This window comes from Oryctolagus cuniculus, chromosome 16, assembly GCF_051225735.1.
Source record: "Oryctolagus cuniculus isolate XC-2025 breed Fujian yellow rabbit chromosome 16, ASM5122573v1, whole genome shotgun sequence".
Lineage (NCBI taxonomy): Eukaryota > Metazoa > Chordata > Mammalia > Lagomorpha > Leporidae > Oryctolagus > Oryctolagus cuniculus.
The window spans coordinates 47,591,110-47,609,954 of NC_142882.1; the positions used below are offsets into that span (position 1 = coordinate 47,591,110).

The 18,845-nt window shown below is 41.2% G+C and overlaps 1 protein-coding gene across 1 annotated transcript in view; it reads left to right on the plus strand.

The window, feature by feature from the left end:
• LOC149121727 (histone deacetylase 9-like) overlaps positions 1–18,395 on the plus strand; it is a 205,481-nt gene extending 187,086 nt beyond the window's left edge. Inside the window, exons 9-10 of the mRNA XM_089315339.1 lie at positions 2,785–2,932; positions 18,103–18,395. Coding sequence (XP_089171465.1) covers positions 2,785–2,932; positions 18,103–18,142 — 188 coding nt within the window. The 3' untranslated portion in view covers positions 18,143–18,395. The remainder of the gene's footprint in view (positions 1–2,784; positions 2,933–18,102) is intronic.
• The last annotated feature ends 450 nt before the right edge of the window (positions 18,396–18,845 follow it).

Here is an 18,845-nt window from a genome sequence, read left to right on the forward strand (position 1 = left end):
AGTTGAGATTTCAATATATTGTGACTATCTTGGTATTGTTATGTGCAGCAGAGGGAGAGTGGAGGGGACAAAGAAAAGAGGACAGCAGGGTGCATGGGAAGAGACGCTGTGGAATCAGGCAGGCCTGGGAATGGACTTCAGCTTCTTTGCTTACTAGGCATAGGAACTTGAAAAACATGGCCTAAAATCGCCTTTACAACTGTCATGATTAGATGAAATCACAAACTATAAATATGACAGCACCTGGAATGTACTGGGTACACAGTAATGCTATAGTCTGGCCCGTAAACCACCAGCCACCTGTGGTGTTTGTCCAAACCCCCATATTAGTCACCCTGGAGAACAAGGAACAGACGCCACCCACCCAACCTCACTCACTTTGTGACAATGCTGTGCTAAAATAATGCTTAAATATGATATTGTGCCTACAACTGTAGGCAACCGTAGAAGGATGATGGCATTTGCAACCGAGGTAACATTCTCATGATCTTGGGATCTAAGGAAATCAGGGACTTGGCATCAATCTGTCAATTCAGCGACAATCTCAGTGAACATAGATGTGTGGAATGCTAAAAACAGGGATACATTTCTGTCATCTACCTCTTAAAACTCTTTCATTTCAACTCTGTCACTTCCTTGAAGTATTTGCATTATCAGTTCTGCCTGGAATTTTGCAAGATCTTCCTGCCACTGCTCTCCACACCGTCTGATCCATTGTCTGTTATCCCTTCAGTGGGATCTTTTCTGTGCCTGTTCTGCTTAAGATTCTGGTTTTAGAAAGTAGGCATCTTTGAGATGCCTGTGTCCCATGGATGTGACTCCTGTCTCCTGCTCCTGAATCCAGCTTCCTGCCACTGCAGACTCTGGGAGGCAGCAGGTGATAGCTCAGGTAGTTGGGTTACAGCCACTCATGTGGGAAACCTGGATTGCTTTCTTGGCTCTCACCTTTGGCCCAGGCCCAGTCCATCACAGGCATTCTGGAAATGAACTAATGGATAGGATATCTCTCTCTCTCTCTCTCTCTCTCTCTCTCTCTCCCCCCCCTTCTCTCAAAAAGGAAGATCGTGTTTTCACTAGGCCTTACCTGCCACAGCCATCATATCCATCATACTCCAAATTCTTCCTGAGTTCCAGTTGCACCTGGCTCTTGATCAGCCTACAATAAACTGCAGAGACTCCAGTCTCTGAAGATGTGTACATGCTCCTCCTCTCCACCTTCCTCTATTTCAATTTGACTGGCTTCTGCTGCTCTTTCACTTACTTGATCAAGTGTGATATTTCCTGGCAAATATTTCTTTACTTTCCCATCACTGTAAGTGAATGTTCTGCCTATTCCCTCATAAGGATCACACGAGCCTGCAACACACCGAATTGTCATCGTCCACTGATGGGGCTACCTCAATGACGTCATGCATTTCTTACTGTCAGGGAAAGCATCTTCATGTCCTAAACATCTGGCACAACCTTAGTTTTCAAAAAATACTAACTTTCAGATTCACTGACAGTTAGACTTGCTATTATTTTGTTAAAATAAAAGGCATTGTGGTTCTCAAAAATGGTTTCGAATAGGTGATCACAGCAAGGGGGGCAGTGGGGTACACTTAGGCCAGAATGTCTTATTGGCACAAGGAACAGAACGGGGAGACTGCATCTCCTCACTAATGGGACATTCATTCTTGGTGAAGCAGTAAGAAAAAGAAGGGCCAATCAGGGAATGTTAGAGCTGGAAGGGATTTCATGTCATGCCCCTGTTTCAAGAAGCAAAAATAAAGACCCAGTAGTCTTGCCTCATGATGGCTATGACTGCATGTAGATCGAGGTCCAAATCCAGGGTTTGCCTGCCAGTCCCACATTTATCAATTTGCCTTTTGTACTTGGGCAGGATTTTTCTGTTGTTGCAAACTCTGCATGCCAAGTTACCTCCTAATTGATCGTGCTGCAGAGTGTGCTAACCTGGTGACTCACGTCCGCAACCAGAAGTCTCCTATTTTGACTTGAGAACATTCAATACCACAGGAGCAGCTTAGCAGCTGCATGAAGGCCAATGACTGCCTCTTAGGTGTATCCCCCTGGCATGCGCTCATGAAATGACCTTCTATGTTCCTCTCATTCTCCCTCCCTGCCCCAAGGAAAGAAATATCAATACGACATATGGATGTGTTCCAACATCAGCAAGTGCCTATATTAAAGTTTTAAATCAATTATCGTTCTAGTACACACCCTGAGGTTGAGAGAGAACATCCATGACTAACAAACCTGATTGTTCTGGCAAAGCTGCCATTCAATTCATGCTGGCATTTTGGGGCTTCTCTCTCTCTCTCTCTCTCTCTCTCTCTCTCTCCTTTAAAATTCCAAGTTCACTTTTTGGAAAAGCTAACAATTCAAAAAGCATTTTTAACATCACTATTTCATTCATTTTCTCCATGAAACTTCTACCTCCTAGTCTCTTGAGGATTGATTTCCCCAGAGGGGTAGGACATCCTGCCCTGAATTTGCTTACTTTTTTTGCAAAGACCACAGTGAGTCTGACAGTGAGTTCATCAGACCATGGCGTGCTTAGCCCTCTCATTATTACCTTCGGTGCAAGAGAGGCTTGGGAATACTTCACTACTTGGCATTCTTGGATCTAGAAAAAGACTTACTCGTAACAGTTAGGAAATCAAATTACCACTGTGTACAACATGGGGTATTTTAACTTAACGGCTGCTCTGCCTTGGACTTAGATGAGTACTGTGATTACTGCTGCTCTAAGATTCCTATAAAGCATGATGGTGTTTTTTCTAGGCAAGTACTGGAAGTCCGTAAGAATGACGGCTGTGCCAAGGGGCTGCGCTTTGGCTGGTGCTCAGCTACAAGAGGAGACCGAGACTGTTTCTGCCCTGGCCTCCTTGACGGTGGATGTGGAACAGCCCTTTGCTCAGGAAGAAAGCAGGTATGAATACAGCGTGGGGGCATCATCCCACCCAGAAACCGCCAGGGCTCATCGCTGTCTCCCACGGGTCTTCCTGTTGACCTTCCTGCAACCATCTGTTCCATTGCCTCCCCTGCCTCTCCCAAAGTCGTAGATGCCCCAGCACTCAACTGTTGGGGAAACAGAACTGGAGCATGTGGTCGCTGTCCACAGAGAAATAGAGGGAATGAGACAGATGGTGAGAAAAAGCACTCCTCATTGGATAATTTAGTGCAGATCATGTTGGAAAGAGCTGCTGTGGATTTAACTTCTAGTTAGTTATCACTGTTTTTCCAGATGTTCTTTTTTATTCCACTTATCATTTTGAAATTCCTTGTATCATAAAGGGGAAAGAGGACAGCAGGAGCTGGAGGTGATGCTAGTCAGGTTGGCAGCCACCATGCATACAAGCTCTTTACAGGGTGGGATCCTTTAGGGCCAACAGCTGGAGAAGGAGGCAAGCTGTCTGAAAAAGGGACAAGAGTGTGTATAAAGGACGGTGTGCCCTTGGGTCTGATGTTGTTTTATGTTATGATAAGAAAGAATTGGCTCTAATTCATCTTCCTATGAATATAGCTTTCAAGGCAAAAAAAAAAAAAAAACAACAACAACAACAAAAACAGATTGGGTTTGCTTGTTCCCTTTCTAAGGAATATTTGTCAGTTTGCAAATCTTGGTGCTCCTCATCCTTTTCTATGGCCAAAGACACATTCAGGATTTCTTTAACGTCGGCAGTGACCGAAGCCACCACGTATGTACTTTCATGTTGGTGTGTTCTCTAGCCTATTTCAAGGTCCTATTTCCTCCATTTAAAAAGCAATCAGGGGAGACTTTGCTGAAGCTCTGCCAGCTCACACTCTGAAATTGCTTCTGAGGGGGAAATTGGACTCCCTCCGTCAATAACATCACCATTAATTACACAGACCCTGCTACCAGTGCACAGGTCGGCAGTTTTCCCAAGAATGCACAAATTTGAACAGTCCTAGCCCTCCTGCTTTTACAGGATACTCAGAGTTTAATGGATTTAACATCTTGTTTTGGCCAAAAGCAGGAGATAAACTGAATAAGAGATTTCATATTTAAGCAATTATTTTCCTTGTTCTAAACCTTGAAAGAGCAGATTACCAGGAGTGAAACAGCTAAATGCTACTTTACTAGAAGGTATCTTCATGTTGATATCTGGAGCATAAAAGAAAACTTATTTTACATCTTTGATAATGGGAACTAACCCCCTGCTGTTCCCAGCTAAGAAACGAACCAAGTTCATAATCCAAAGGTGTTGCAATTATTCCCAAGGCCAAAACCAGTTAGTTGTCTGTCATCCGAGGGCTATAAAACTGGGGAAACTAACATCTGTTAGTGTTGGATATAAAAGGAGCATAGCTATTCTTTAGAATTCATTTAATACAGAAAAACAAAGTTAAATTCCAACCTGAGTAAAAAGAAATGTAAGTAATTTTACTCAGTAAATTGCAAAGCTTAGAATAATTAACAATAATAAGTGATGTTACGAACTCCAAGAAATATAAAAACTTCAGCACTTTGGCAGGAGTTTGGCTCTATATACTCACTTGTTTGTCCTCAAGTAAATAGAGTGCTTGGCTCCTGATAGCCTACAGGATTTAACCGCAGCCTCAGTCCACATAATTTCCAAGCTTCATCTTATGGTGGAGATATATGTACAGCCTGATGAGTAGGCAAGCAGAGTTGAAACCTGTAGCTTGGTTTTCATGTGCGTGGATCCGTTTTAGACTGATTCTGCCTACTGTGATTGATATTTCTTGTGGGAAGAAAAATTGTTTCACTTGAAATATTTCCTATGGCTTTGAGTTTTTTTTTTTCAGTAAAGGAAAAGAAAAATTCTTCTAGAACCGGATCTTGCATATCAGTTGAACCATGAATTTCATCAGAGAGAGAGAGAGAAACAGAGAGAGAGAGAGAGACCGCCCTTGAAAGCCACAGAGCATGTTCTTTCCAGGGGCATGGTATCAGAATCATCCTCCTGCTCAATACAGGAAAGACAACCTTCCAAACAAGATAAAGAGGCAGAAAATATTCCTGGGCCTTTGTTCTGAATGCGATATTATAAGCACACAGGAAATTGAAAAATTAGAAAAATCAGAGAGCTAAATGGATGGAAAAGAGTGAAGGCAAGATTCTTTTTATAGGAAATTCTTGCCAGTTATTTTGGAGGATATATTGGTGTTTGGACTGAGATGACTCATTTCATACTAAGATTTTGGGTAAAGCAGCTCTTTTCCTGGCCAACTCATATCTGACTCATTTACCACTGGTGAATAAGGGATAAAATGCTCCTGGCTAAGAACCATTGTAAGTATTTTTTGTTCATTTTTCTTGGATTGGGGGGGGGTTGGTGACAACACAGTGAAAATAGTCATTTCATTTTTATAACTACATTGATGGACCTTGAAGAAAAAATTGTTAGGAAAAACCTGACATGTGGGGGTTCATTTGGGGAATCGTTGGCCGACACAGAGTTTTAAACATAATTTTCAGGTGTCGGAGGACCTGAATAGGAAAGAAATTATTGATGGCTTATCAAAAAACAAGAATCTTGATTGTCCCAAGGTACATATTTAAAGATGACTTAGATAGGCCTGGTCACATGCAATGCATCAGTTAGAGGCAAGAACTGTGACATTAGAGTTTTTTCTTGTTTGCTAGAAAAGTGCACCTCTAAAGGATTGATTCTTCGCCTTGTTGGAAATTTGTCTCCAATGCTTCCACTTTGGAAAGGTCCAGGAAGTACTTAGATTTATTCTTGGATGCCAGTTCAGGCTCTGCTGAAGATTAAGCAAAAGTCCTCTCTGGCAATCAAGACTTCAAGATGACCAACTCTTTGTTTTAAGCTTTTTAAAAAATTGCATTCTTATTTTGAAAAGAGGAGATACAGACAGCGAGAGCTCCCATCTGATAGTTCACTCTCCCTAATACCTGCAACAAATGGGTCTGGACTTGGCCAATGCTGGGAGCCAGAAACTCAGCACCAGTCTCCTTTGAGTGGCAGAGACCCAAGTACTTGAGCCATCACCTGCTGCCTTCAGGAAGCTGGAATCAGGAATGGAGCCAGAACTCAAATCCAGGCACTCCGATTTGGGACTAGGGCATCCTAAATGGCATCTTAATCAGTGCACCAAATACCAGTCCCAACTGTTAAGTTTTAAAGAGCACATTTACACTTGAGGTTTCCCAATTGTCTTTTTGAACTCACAACAAAACTGAAAGATTTTCGAATGTCAGTTTGATCTATTGATGTGTGATTCATGTTAGATTTTGAAAATATGATGTGGAATGATTATTTATTTAACCATTCAATTTTCAACTTTTGGCGATCTTTATCATGAAACAGTTTTATGTTATTACATAATACAGAAGCATGAGCAAACATATGATTCTGAGTCTATTTTTGATTTTTGAATAACTATATTTTTGGTAAGTATAAAAAGCATGACAGTCAACTGGAATATCCCAAGCCTTATGTTTGAATGGCTTATCAAAGGCAACAAAGACATTGATAACTGCATTTTCCTGAGTCTGACAGTTTAGATAGAAATGTGAATCAATGTGGGTTCAACCTTGTGGCACAGCTGTTTAAGCCACAGCTGCAACGTCAGCATCTCACATGAGCATCAGTTGGAGTCCCAGCTCCACCACTTCCAATCCGGCTCCATGCTCGTGCACCTGGGAAAGCAGCAGAAGACAGTCCAAGTGCTTGGGCCTCTGCCATGCATGTGGGATACCTGGATGGAGTTCCAGGCTTCCGGCTTTGCCTGGCTCAGTCCCAGCCATTGTGGCTATTTTGGGAAGTGAATGAAAGGATGGAAGAGCTCTCCCTTTCCCTCTGTAACTCTGCCTTTCAAATCAAGAAATAAGTCTCTTTAAAAAGACAAGGAAAGACACATATATCACTGTTAAAGACACCTTCTTGTCTACTGTACTGAGAAACATGTCTCTTTTCAACTATACCATTCATTGGAACTGTGTCTCCAAGGCTTCTAGAAGCTAAATATTGTACACGTTATGTAGGTTTCCAATTTTCCAGTGTGCCATTATTGTGATCATTTGTTTAAGCAAATACACATTTCAATATAAATTTAATTTTTACCTTTCATATGGTGTTAACAAAGCCTTAGTTGGAAAATAGGCTGAGATACAAAAGCTCATGGTAAAAGTATTAATAGCTGGTGTCCTTGTATCTCTGCTTTCTTCCTCCTCTGAGGGCCAGCATTTTTTCCCCTTTTTCAGTGCCTAACATAGCTTTGAGGCACATGTGAAGTCTGGCTTTGTATAATAGGGAATACATCCAAGGTTCCTTTATCTATTTTTTTTAAGATTTTTATTATTTTATTTAAGAGGTAGAGTTACAGACAGTGAGAGGGAGAGACAGAGAAAGGTCTTCCTTCCGCTGGTTCACTCCCCAAATGGCTGCAACTGCTGGAGCTTGGCCGATCCGAAGCGAGGAGCCAGGCGCTTCCTCCCGGTCTCCCACGTGGGTGCACGGCCCCAAGGACTTAGGCCATCTTCTACTGCCTTCCCAGGCCATAGCAGAGAGCCGTATCAGAACTGGAGAGCTGGGACTAGAATCGGTGCCCATATGGGATGCAGGCACTGCAGGCAGAGGATTAACCTACTGCACCACGGCGCCGGCCCCACACCTTTATGTAGTTTAAGGTTCAGTTCTGTATTCTTTATATAACAGTATTTGATTTGAGAAAAAAGAAACAAAATTAAGTAGAGCCCTAAGTAAAAGGAGATGCATGGATGAGTTTTGCTCCTGCTCCTATCTTCAACTCCATTCTTTCACTCTTGTCCTTACTACCCAGGGAGAGTAGAACCTGACTCCATTGTCAGCTGGCCTGGGATCTCCACACTTTATGTGCGTAAGGGCTTTATCTTTCTTGTCTATAAAATAGGAAAATGTTAAAGGTTTGTGAGGATGAAATGAGATATCACATCATAAACTGACACATGATGAGTACCCTGTAAGTGTTGTTTTTCAATTTTATCCATTTTTCTTCTTTCTCAAATTGCTCAATTTTTCCTTCTCATAGTAGGTTGTTCATGATCTGGTGATATAAAATATAACAATATTGATGCTGTACGCAAGAATCCATATGAATTTCCTATAAAAAGAATCTTGCCTTCACTCTTTTCCATCCATTTAGCTCTCTGATTTTTCTGATTTTTCAATTTCCTGTGTGCTAGGTCAATAACTTGATTATTGAAAACAAGAAATGAAAAAATAATTGTCAAGCAATAAATTGATCCATTAATCTGTAGAGTTAGCTCGTCAAACTCAAGAACATCCACCCTGTCAAATACATTGTAGTTAATAAATAAAATTCATTGAGTAAATCAACTCATCAGAAGACAAAACTTTATTCAAATTTTAGCATTTTATAAAGGCACCTGAGCTCTATTTATCTCTCTGTTTACTATCTTTTGAAGCAATGCACGTTGTTATATTTTGATGATTCTTCAAGATGTATATTTCACTTTCCTTTCTTTCATAGTGTTAATTGACAATGCCCACATTCAGAATACGTTGGCTAGCTATAATCCATGGGATGGCTGAGGACAGAGGGGTCAAGTGCACAAAATGTGTGTTTGGGTGGAGCGTGGAATTGAATTTAAGGTTGGATAAAAGTATGGATGCGGTGCTGTTAGATTGCAGCATTGGCCTGCAAGCATAGCAGTATAAAGGAGGAACATGTGAGGATATTGAGTTCATCCACTCTTTAAACACATTCTGATTATTTCTATGTGTCAGACAAAGTGCTTAGAGCTGGAGTCACAAAGCTTCTTTGAGTCCTGAACACATTTATATACGTGAGGACTGTGGTTGTTTTCTACAGCTGCCATAAAACATTACTGTGAAGTTCATGGCTTCCAACAACACAAAGGCTGTGTAGTTCAGAAGTCTGAACCAGGTCTCAATGGACTGAAAGCAGAATGCTGGCAAGATTGCACTCTTTCCTGGAGGCTCTGGGGGAGCGTGTGTTTCCTGGTCTACTCCAGCTACTTATCAGCTGCCTACATTCCTTGGCCCCTCACTCCCTTCCTCCATCATCAAAGACAGCAACTTCACATCCCTCTGATCTTGCTTCAGTGCAGCCGAGAAAGGTTTTGGGATTTGAAAAACTCATATGCTAAACTGTACTCACCAGGATAGTTTAGGATATTTTCCTACCCTAAGGTCTGCCATCTTAATTCTGTCTACAAAGTCAGTCCTGCTATGCAAGGTAAGATAGTAACAGGTGCCCAGGACAAGGATGTGGACATTTTGGGGGACTTTCTTCCTGCTGCAAGATTAAACATGGACAACAAGCTATAATGAATGACAAATTTTTCATAAGAAGAAGACCCAACATAGACCAAAGATGGGGGAAGAAACCATGGCCAGGGACAATTCAAAGTGGGAGAAAAGGTAGGATTTTACTTAGTACTTGAGAATAAATGCATCCAGGTTAGAGACAGTAACTCGAACACACTATCTACCTTTTCTGCTTCTACTGCCAATGGTCAGTCCAAACTATCTTCATCTCTCATCCAAACTCTTGTTGTACTTCCCTTACTAGTTCCCATATTGACATTAATCTTCTTTATAATATTTTTTCTACATGGGAAGGTCTCAAAGCAAAACAACACAAAAACACAGGAGAAAGCAAATCCTGTGATTCCTCTAGATGAAACCCTTCCTGCCTTTTGGTTTCCATGGGCATAAAAACCTTAACAGAACTCTTAAGCCCTTCCTGACTGGTCCCTCACCTATATTTTGTGCCTCATTTTTCACATGTCTTGTCTCTGATTTCTGCTCTGAGATCAGATTCTTGTTTTAAATTGAGATATGCCTTCATATAATAATATGTGCAGATCCTAAGATTTTTACCAATGCCAGTTCATATGACCCAGAAGAGATCAAGAACATTTTCATCTCCCCAAAAACTTTACTTGTGCCTCTTTTCAGTCGATTCCATTCCCTTTGGAAGCAATCTTTTGAAAATGTTTTAATACCGTAAAGCAATTTTGCCTTTGTTAATTTTACTTACATGTAAGCATGCAATACACATTGCTTTCTATCAGGCCTCTAAAAAAAAAAAAAAAAAGATTTATTTGATAGAGTTACAGGGACAGAGGGAGAGACAAAGAGATCTTCCATCCACTGGTATGCTCCCCAGATGTCTGCAATGGTCAGAGCTGGGCCAGGCCAAAGTCAGGAGCCAGGAGCTTCTTCTGGGTCTCCCAGTGGGTACCAGAGCCCCAAGCACTTGGGCCATCTTCTGCTGCGTTTTCCAGGCTATTAGCAAAGAGCTGGATCAAAAGTGGAGCAGCAGGGACTCGAATTAGCATCAATATGGCATGCCAGCGCTGCAGGCAATTCCTTAACCTACAGTGGGCCACTTTTGTCTGGCTTCTTTCACTCCAGGAAACAAAGTTTTCAAGAGCTATCCACACCATTGACAATCAGTGGTGGTTCTTCTTTATTGTTGTTCATTTTTCTAGTGTCTGAACATATCATAATTTGTTTATCCGTGCATCTATGGATGGATGTATGGCTTGTTTCTAATTTGGGGGAATTATGAATAAAGCTTTCTGTTTCTGAAAGTGTGACAACTTTAGATACTTCACAGAAGTAGAACTATACAGTGTTTGTTGTTTTGTTACTGACTGATGTCATTTAACATGATGTCCTCAAAGACAATGCATATTATAGCATATGGCAGGATTTCCCTTCTTTTCAAGGTTGAATAATATCCTTTTGTATGCATACCATGTTTTTTTTTCTAATCTCCCATCCTCTACCTCTTGACTATTGTGACCAATGCTACAATGAACATAGGTATGCAAATATTTCCTCAAGATTGTATTTTCAATTTTTTATATATCCATATAGTAATTCTATTTTTAATTTTTTGAGAAACCTGAATATCTGAAATTTTTGTACAAGTTTTTGTTGTTTGAGGGCACAATCACTCATTTGGTTGCACATACAGCTAGGAGTAGAATTGTTGGATTACAGGGCAGCCGTGTGTTTCATAGGAAATTTCCAAACTGCTTTCCAAAATGACTTTTCTATTTTCCTTTCCCCCTAGAAATGAATGACAGTTCTGACTGCTTCTTATCCTTACCTACATTTAGTATAATCAGTCTTGACCATTTTAACTTTTTTTTAAGATTTTATTTTTTTAACTTTTATTTAATAAATATAAATTTCCAAAGTACATCTTTTGAATTATAGTGGATTTTCCCCCCATAACCTCCCTCCCATCCGCAACCATCCCATCTCCCGCTCCCTCTCCCATCCCGTTCACATTAAGATTTGTTGCCAGTTATCTTTATATACAGAAGATCAATTTAGTATATACTAAGTAAAGATTTCAACAGTTTGCATTTTTACTTTTCTAATGTGTACAGAATAATATCTCGTTAAAGTTTCAGTATTTTCTTTGAAAAAAATCCTACTCCCATCCACGGCTTTGTTGGCACTTGCCCTCCTCTCTGCTTGGAATACTCATCTCGTCCTCTTCCTCCCCTCACTGAGCCTATAGAATTGTCCCTTTTTCCTTTAGCTCTCACATCAACTGCCACCAACCCCAAATAAGATCAATTCCCCCGTTATACCTTCTCATGTCTCCCCTATATTACTATATTATTCCATATAACATAATTGAAAATGTATTAGCTCATTTGATTAATTTCTATTTCCTCCTATAAGCTTCTCTTGTAAAGGAGCTGTGCCCCAGTGGCTTATTGTTATTTCTCCAACAAAAGTATAGTGTCTGACACCTACTAGGTCCCCAAATACTAATCTGTTAGCAGTCAGTGAACAAAGCCCAGAGACATGGGTGAGTACATGACTACAGTCCCCGGAAAAGCACAGAGTCTCTGGGCAACTGGGATGCTACAGAAATAAATAGGCAGGCTGGGTATAAAGGGGTGATTAGGGCAAGATGGGGAGGAAATGTAAGTATCACTGTAGGAACTTGGGTTGCGTCTTATTTTTAGCAATGAGCTATCAAAGCAAGAGAACATAGGTTTGTGGGTTTTTTTTGGTTTTTTTTGTTTTTTTTTTTTACAGGCAGAGTGGACAGTGAGAGAGAGAGACAGAGAGAAAGGTCTTCCTTTGCCGTTGGTTCACCCTCCAATGGCCGCCGCGGCCAGCGCGCTGTGGCCGGCGCACCGCGCTGATCCGATGGCAGGAGCCAGGAGCCAGGTGCTTTTCCTGGTCTCCCATGGGGTGCAGGGCCCAAGCACCTGGGCCATCCTCCACTGCACTCCCTGGCCACAGCAGAGGGCTGGCCTGGAAGAGGGGCAACCGGGACAGAATCCGGCGCCCCGACCGGGACTAGAACCCGGTGTGCCGGCGCCGCTAGGCGGAGGATTAGCCTAGTGAGCTGCGGCGCCGGCCGCATAGGTTTGTGTTTTCAAAAGATGGTGACATGGAGGAGGAGCCAGCAACCTGCTAAAGAGAAGTCCAAGAAATCTTGTGCTGACTATGGTAATAAAGCCAACCAGTAATGGTAAAAGACATGTAGAAGAAGGGAAACTATTGTCGATAAATTGCTGAGGAATCATAGGCACTTGGCAATGAAATGTGGATGTGAGAGGAAAGAAGTCAAGGATGATGATGCCATTCACTGAGAGAGGAAGAGAAGAAATGGGCTTAAGGCGATTACAGGTTGTAGAACCAAGCGGTCAAAATTGGAAGAAGTTAAGTAATAAGGCATGCTAGGATTGGTAATGGGCACTATTAGAGAATCTATGAGGTGGACGTTTTGGCACAGTGGGTTAAGCTGCCTCTTGGGAATCTTACATCCCTTATTACAGTGCTGGTTTGAGTCCCAGCTGCTTTGTGCTTCTGATCTAGCTTCCTGCTAATGCATCTGGGAAGGCAGCAGAAGTTGGCTCAAGTGCCTGGGCCCCTGCTGTCCATGTGGGAGACTCAGAGCTTCGGACTCCTGGCTTCCGTCGGCCCAGCCGTAGGTGCTCTGTGCATCTCTCTCTCTCTCTCTCTCTCTCTCTCTCTCTCTCTCCTTTCCTCTCCCTCTCCTTCTCCCTCTCCATCCTTCCCTTCCCTTCCTTTCTCGTCTCTCCCTTTTTCCCTCCCTCACACTTTCTGTCAGTATGCTTTTCAAATAAAATAAATATTTAATAAGAAAGAGAAAGTCTGTGAGAACTGCCCCCAAAAGCATGCAGCCAGATGTAGTGTTACGGTCAGGTTTTGTGTGTATTTGCTTTTGTTTCCTTTTTTTTTTTTTTTTTTTTTTCCGGCACATCCTTGTGGTATGAGGGAATATATCTCCAATCATACATGAGGTGTGGAATTATAACACAAGAAATATAGTCTGAGATATTTCTGGAATTTTGTTATAAATTCTTGCTTTGTTCTTCATTTAGATTACTTCTAAAGAAACCATTTATAAAAGCACTTCAGAAGTCATTTATGAAATCTCTACTATGTATAGAAAATGGCATGATGTTGCGAGGAGACAAAAAAGAAAAGTAAAGATAGACCCAAGAGAGAGAACACCAAATAAAATTAATAAAACACGTGAAGACGAAACAGCACAGTATGGAATGAGTTCATGATATTGGAAAACACAGAGTAAAGAAATCAGTGAGATAAACAGACTTGGTTAGGACACACACCCAAGGAGAGTCCTTGGACTCTGGCTTTGAGTTGTGTGGTTTGATGAAAGAAAGGCTGTAACAATTGCATAAACTCATTATTCACCAAAGAAATGCAAATTTAAACAAGACATTGTTTTATGCATATCAGATGGTAAACATTTGTTAGAATTCAAGGTCAGTGCAAAATGTGGATTCCATGAGGTCAGAGATTTGGGGTTTCTTTGTTTTTGTTTTTGTTCATAGCTATGTTTCCAGTGCCTACACCAGAGCCAAAGCACTTAGCAGACACTCAGTCACTATGTCCATTATCAAGGACAAAACTGGTAAACTGAGTAGCGCTAGCCCTGGTGGAGATGTGGGGCTTTGGAGCCATCAGAGCTTTGGGCAGCAGAAGCTGTGGCAGTCCTGGTAGAACAATGTAGCATCATTAAGTATGCACAAGACTTTTGCCCTTGCCTGCTCCGTGGCTCAACAGGCTAATCCTCCGCCTTGCGGCGCCGGCACACCGGGTTCTAGTCCCGGTTGGGGCGCCGGATTCTGTCCCCGTTGCCCCTCTTCCAGGCCAGCTCTCTGCTGTGGCCAGGGAGTGCAGTGGAAGATGGCCCAAGTGCTTGGGCCCTGCACCCCATGGGACACCAGGAGAAGCACCTGGCTCCTGCCATCGGATCAGCGCGGTGTGCCAGCCGCAGCGCGCCGGCCGTGGCAGCCGTTGGAGGGTGAACCAACGGCAAAAGGAAGACCTTTCTCTCTGTCTCTCTCTCTCACTGTCCACTCTGCCTGTCAAAAAAAAAAAAAAAAAAAAAAAAAAAACATATGCCCTCATAATCCTACTTCTGGGAATGGATAGCAAAGACATTCTCATCTAGGGTCATGAGAGTACATGAAAATTCCCTGCTTTGTAGGTGGAGGGTTGGTGCCAAGCGTGGTGTCTATTCCTGGGAGAATGAAGAGTTAAAAAAAGTGGTGAATGCACACTCTGGGGACACTACCTAGTAGTCACCAGCTATAGATCTGATAATCAGCTGGGTAGATCTAATAAATGCAGTACTGAGTGAGAAAATTAAGAAGTAGAAATTTAAGTTTACATAAAGTAAATATACCTGCTCACAGTAATATATAGCTTTAAAGAAGACCTACAGACAAAATGTCTGCAACAAGCATTGGATAGGTTGCCTCTGAGAAAGAATAGGAATGGCAGAAATATATAAGGATTACATTAAATCAATAATACAGTAGGGGCCGGCACCACGGGTCATGGGAGACCAGGAGGAAGCACCTGGCTCCTGGCTTTGGATCTGCGAAGCTCCGGCCATGGCGGCCACTTGGGGGGGGCGGTGAAACGGAAGGAAGACCTTTCTCTCTGTCTCTCTCTCTCTTACTGTCTAATTCTGCCTGTCAATAATAATAATAATAATAATACAATAAGGAATGTGTCTTACTAAACAATGATATTATATGTAAGTTCACACGTATTATTTTAATACCACTTGAAGGCAAAGCACATGCATTTAGTTTATATCAGATCTCAGGTGAAATTCTTTGATTTATGGTTTCCATTTTTTTAAACTATGACTTTTGGACCAAATCGATTTGGCCCTTCCCTTAATCTGTGGAAACTTCATTCTTCTTGGCAAACAGCTAAAGTTCACGGTGAGGTTTGCTCTGGCTGACATAGAAATTGTAATAAAATGTATATTTGGTGGGTTCATTTTCTCCTTAGCTCTGAATCTATATTTTCTCCACCTCCTGCAAGTGAAATTAAATTCAAAGATGTTGCCATTGCATGTCACCTGACTGTGGTTTTGTTACTGCAGGTACATTAGGCATGTGTCCATGGTGGATCAAAACATGTAGCCCTCTCATCTCCAAGAACACTAATTCTCATTCTTTTCCCCTGCAAAATAGCTGTGAAAAGGTCATCTCTCACATGTTCACTCTCTGAGTGGTCCATAAAGATGATTGCCTTAAGAAGTCTTCCTGATAAAAATATGCACACATACAAAATAGCTACACAGGGACAGGAATCAAGTCAAGACAAGACTACCTCCACTGAGAGCTAAGTGAATGAGGAGAGACTCAAGATAAACCTAATGCCAACTACACATTATTTGATCATTTTGTAACGAATATCTTATAGTTCATAAAACATGTTTTCTTATATTAATTCAATCAATTCTAAAGACCCCAGGGCAGGTCAAGAACCATTGCTTCCATTTTAAAGAGAAAATTGAGAATCCAGAGCTATTGACTTGTTGCAAGTTAAGTTTTAGAAAGTGGCAGACCTGGGGCTTGAACACCTTCATCTACCTTGAAATCAGGGTGTTTTCCAACTTTCTGTGCAATTAACGTTTCTCTGCTGCAGATACAGAGGGTAATTGGTTAGTTGTATGTGTCTGTGTGTGTGTGTGTGTGAGTGTATGTGTGCGATTCAGTAGAAGATGGACAGCAGTTAACAAACTATGTTTAAAAAAGGACTATTAGTATGAAACAGTTTTCGAGGTAGGAAGGAAGAAAAGCATGTATGATGAAAAGCTTTATAATGTTGCAACAGAAGAGGCCCAATTTTTACTAGTGAGTGGCATGATGTTGCACTCCCAAGGCCAAGATTGACGGGTGTAGAATGTGTAGACCCTCCTCCAAAGGGTAATAACTGTCTCTGGAGTTCCTGCCACATTGAGTCCTGGGTCTTAGGGGGAGAACCTGCTGTGGTGGCTTTGGGTTAGAAATAGAAAAATGTGGTCTCCTTTAGAAGTTCCAGTATGAATTTTCTACAACTGTATTATCCACAGGTACTCAAATGTGCATAAGTTTGGATATCAATATATGTTAGTTTAGAATCTTGAATATTTTCCTTAATTTAAATTTTCTCTTCTTGGAATACTGAACAATTTAGATAGAAGATATTTTAAACTCTGATATACTCTTATAAACTCTGATACTTAGCCACCCCCTCCTGATTTTGAAAAGTCCTGGACAGACTATAACTGCCTAAGAAATTATTAATTTTTTTGTTTTTTAGTAATCCACATGGACTCTTTTAGATCTTTCCCCTTTTGGTAACATGAAATAATAAATATCAATTCTTCTCATTCTTTATTTCTTAAAGAAAGGTGGTGTTAAAGTCTTTGTTATCACCATTCTACAGATAAAATGTTTTAATGTTTTATATTTATTATAAAAATGCTAAGCTCGCATGCTGACTGCTTTCATTTAAAGATGTATTGAAATTTTTGACTCTTTGTCCTTACAAATTTGAACAATACCATAGTAAAAGCATCCATTTATCTTCAGAAACAGCTGCGTTTTAAACAAAGCATTATTTTCTTCTAATATGAAAGCAGCGTGTTACAGAATCCCAGAAAGTGGACACACACGAGGAAGAAGAAAATGAAAACAACCTACCTTGAGGGACCTATCTACCAAATAATGTGCCTCGTGACAGTAGCAGAGTGACAGATCTGTGCGTGTGTGCCCTTCCACAATATATCATGGGGTTGGCAGGGGACAAAGGGACAAACTGAAACCATTGAGTAGCGAGTGTGCTGTTGTGTTTGCAGTTTACAGATCCTTCTTTTTTTAACCTTCACTTATTTTGTAAGAAACGTCTTTTTTTTTTTTTTTAATCTCTCATGGTTTGCACCTGAAACGGTAGCTTCACAATAGTGCAGTTGCAACATTAGCAAAATTACAGCACTCAGATTCAAAGTTAATTCTCAGGCACCTCTAATCCCAGTAATCTTTCCACAGCAATCCAGCTGCCTCCTATATCTGGATTCCTGCTACAATCTGCTCTTTTGACTAAATTAAAAATCCTTCTAGAAGTTTGCCTTCAAACACCCTCAAAGTGTTACTAAATTAAGGTTACATCTCAAGTATAAATTTTCAAGCAATTAGTTTTGGTTTTGCCCAAGCAGAACACCCCACAGAGGATGCTGAATAAAAACTATTTACTCACAACCATAGTGCATTTCTTGTAAAAGCCTTGGGTCTGTAGCAGCGATTTGCTAATCAAATTCAGAATTTGATTTGAAATGCCTCGGGCAGGCAGCCAATCCAGCTATGAAAGGGACAGAAGCAAAAACCAGAACCCTGGCCAGTCTCCTCCAGAAGCTAGCGGGGTCCTTTGCTCTCCTTAGCAAACTGGTTCCATAGGAAATCACTGCAATTGCTCCTCAAATGAAATATCATAGCTAATTTTTTCAATAAATTATTGGACTCTACTAGACACAAAACATGTACGTTTCGGAATCTAGAGTTATAAAATATTCTGACATGTTTTAATATAAACAGGAACATTTCCAATGATTGCTTGGATCTAAAATGTTTTTCCACTTGACATTTGTTTATACTTCCTAGGAAAGAAATTCTATTTATGGATAACTGAATAACACAAATAAACATCAGAGAGAGCTGAAAAATCAGCTTTGATTATGCATGAAAATTTACAATGTCATTGTGTACTCTTATGCCGTGTTCTGATTGCCTGTTTATTTTTACAGAACTGCTGGTGAGCCCATGGAAGAGGAACCAGCCTTGTGAAGTGCCAAGTCCCCCCCTCCTATATTTCCTGTGTGTGACATCATTGTGTATCCCCCCCACCCCCACCCCAGCACCCTCACACAAGTCTTGTCTGCTGCCTGGGTGGCACAGATTCGATGGAACATAAACACTGGGCACAAAATCCTGAACAGCAGCTTCACTTGTTCTTTGGATGGACTTGAAAGGACATTAAAGATTCCTTAAACGTAACCGCTGTGATTCTAAAGTTACAGTAAACCACGATTGGAAGAAACTGCTTCCAGCGTGCTTTCATTAGTCTGAGTGACCCATTCCCAGACACAAAGTATGAGCTAGAAACATCCGATACAGCACTAGATAGTGTTAATTTCAGAAGCTAGGCCAGCCAGTGAAATCTGGGGCAAAACCCAAAACATATTCGTTCTTGACATTCTGATCAGCTTTTATTGGGTAATTTTTTGTCAAACAGTCTTAAATTGTTTACAGGATTTGCTTTCAACTATGAACGGATAGCAATTCCAGGCAGATTGCAATGGATTTTTCTGGTTTTGTTTTTCTGCCTTTGTTTCAACACACAGTTCAGCTCTTCCTTGGAAGAGTTCAAGATGTAGGGACAAGGATGAGGTTTTCTCAGTGGGGTTAAACCACGCAGTGTCTCCAAGGTGAATGCCAAAGGACCCTCACAGGCTGTATGCAGTGGCTCCATACTCGTTTAAGACTCACC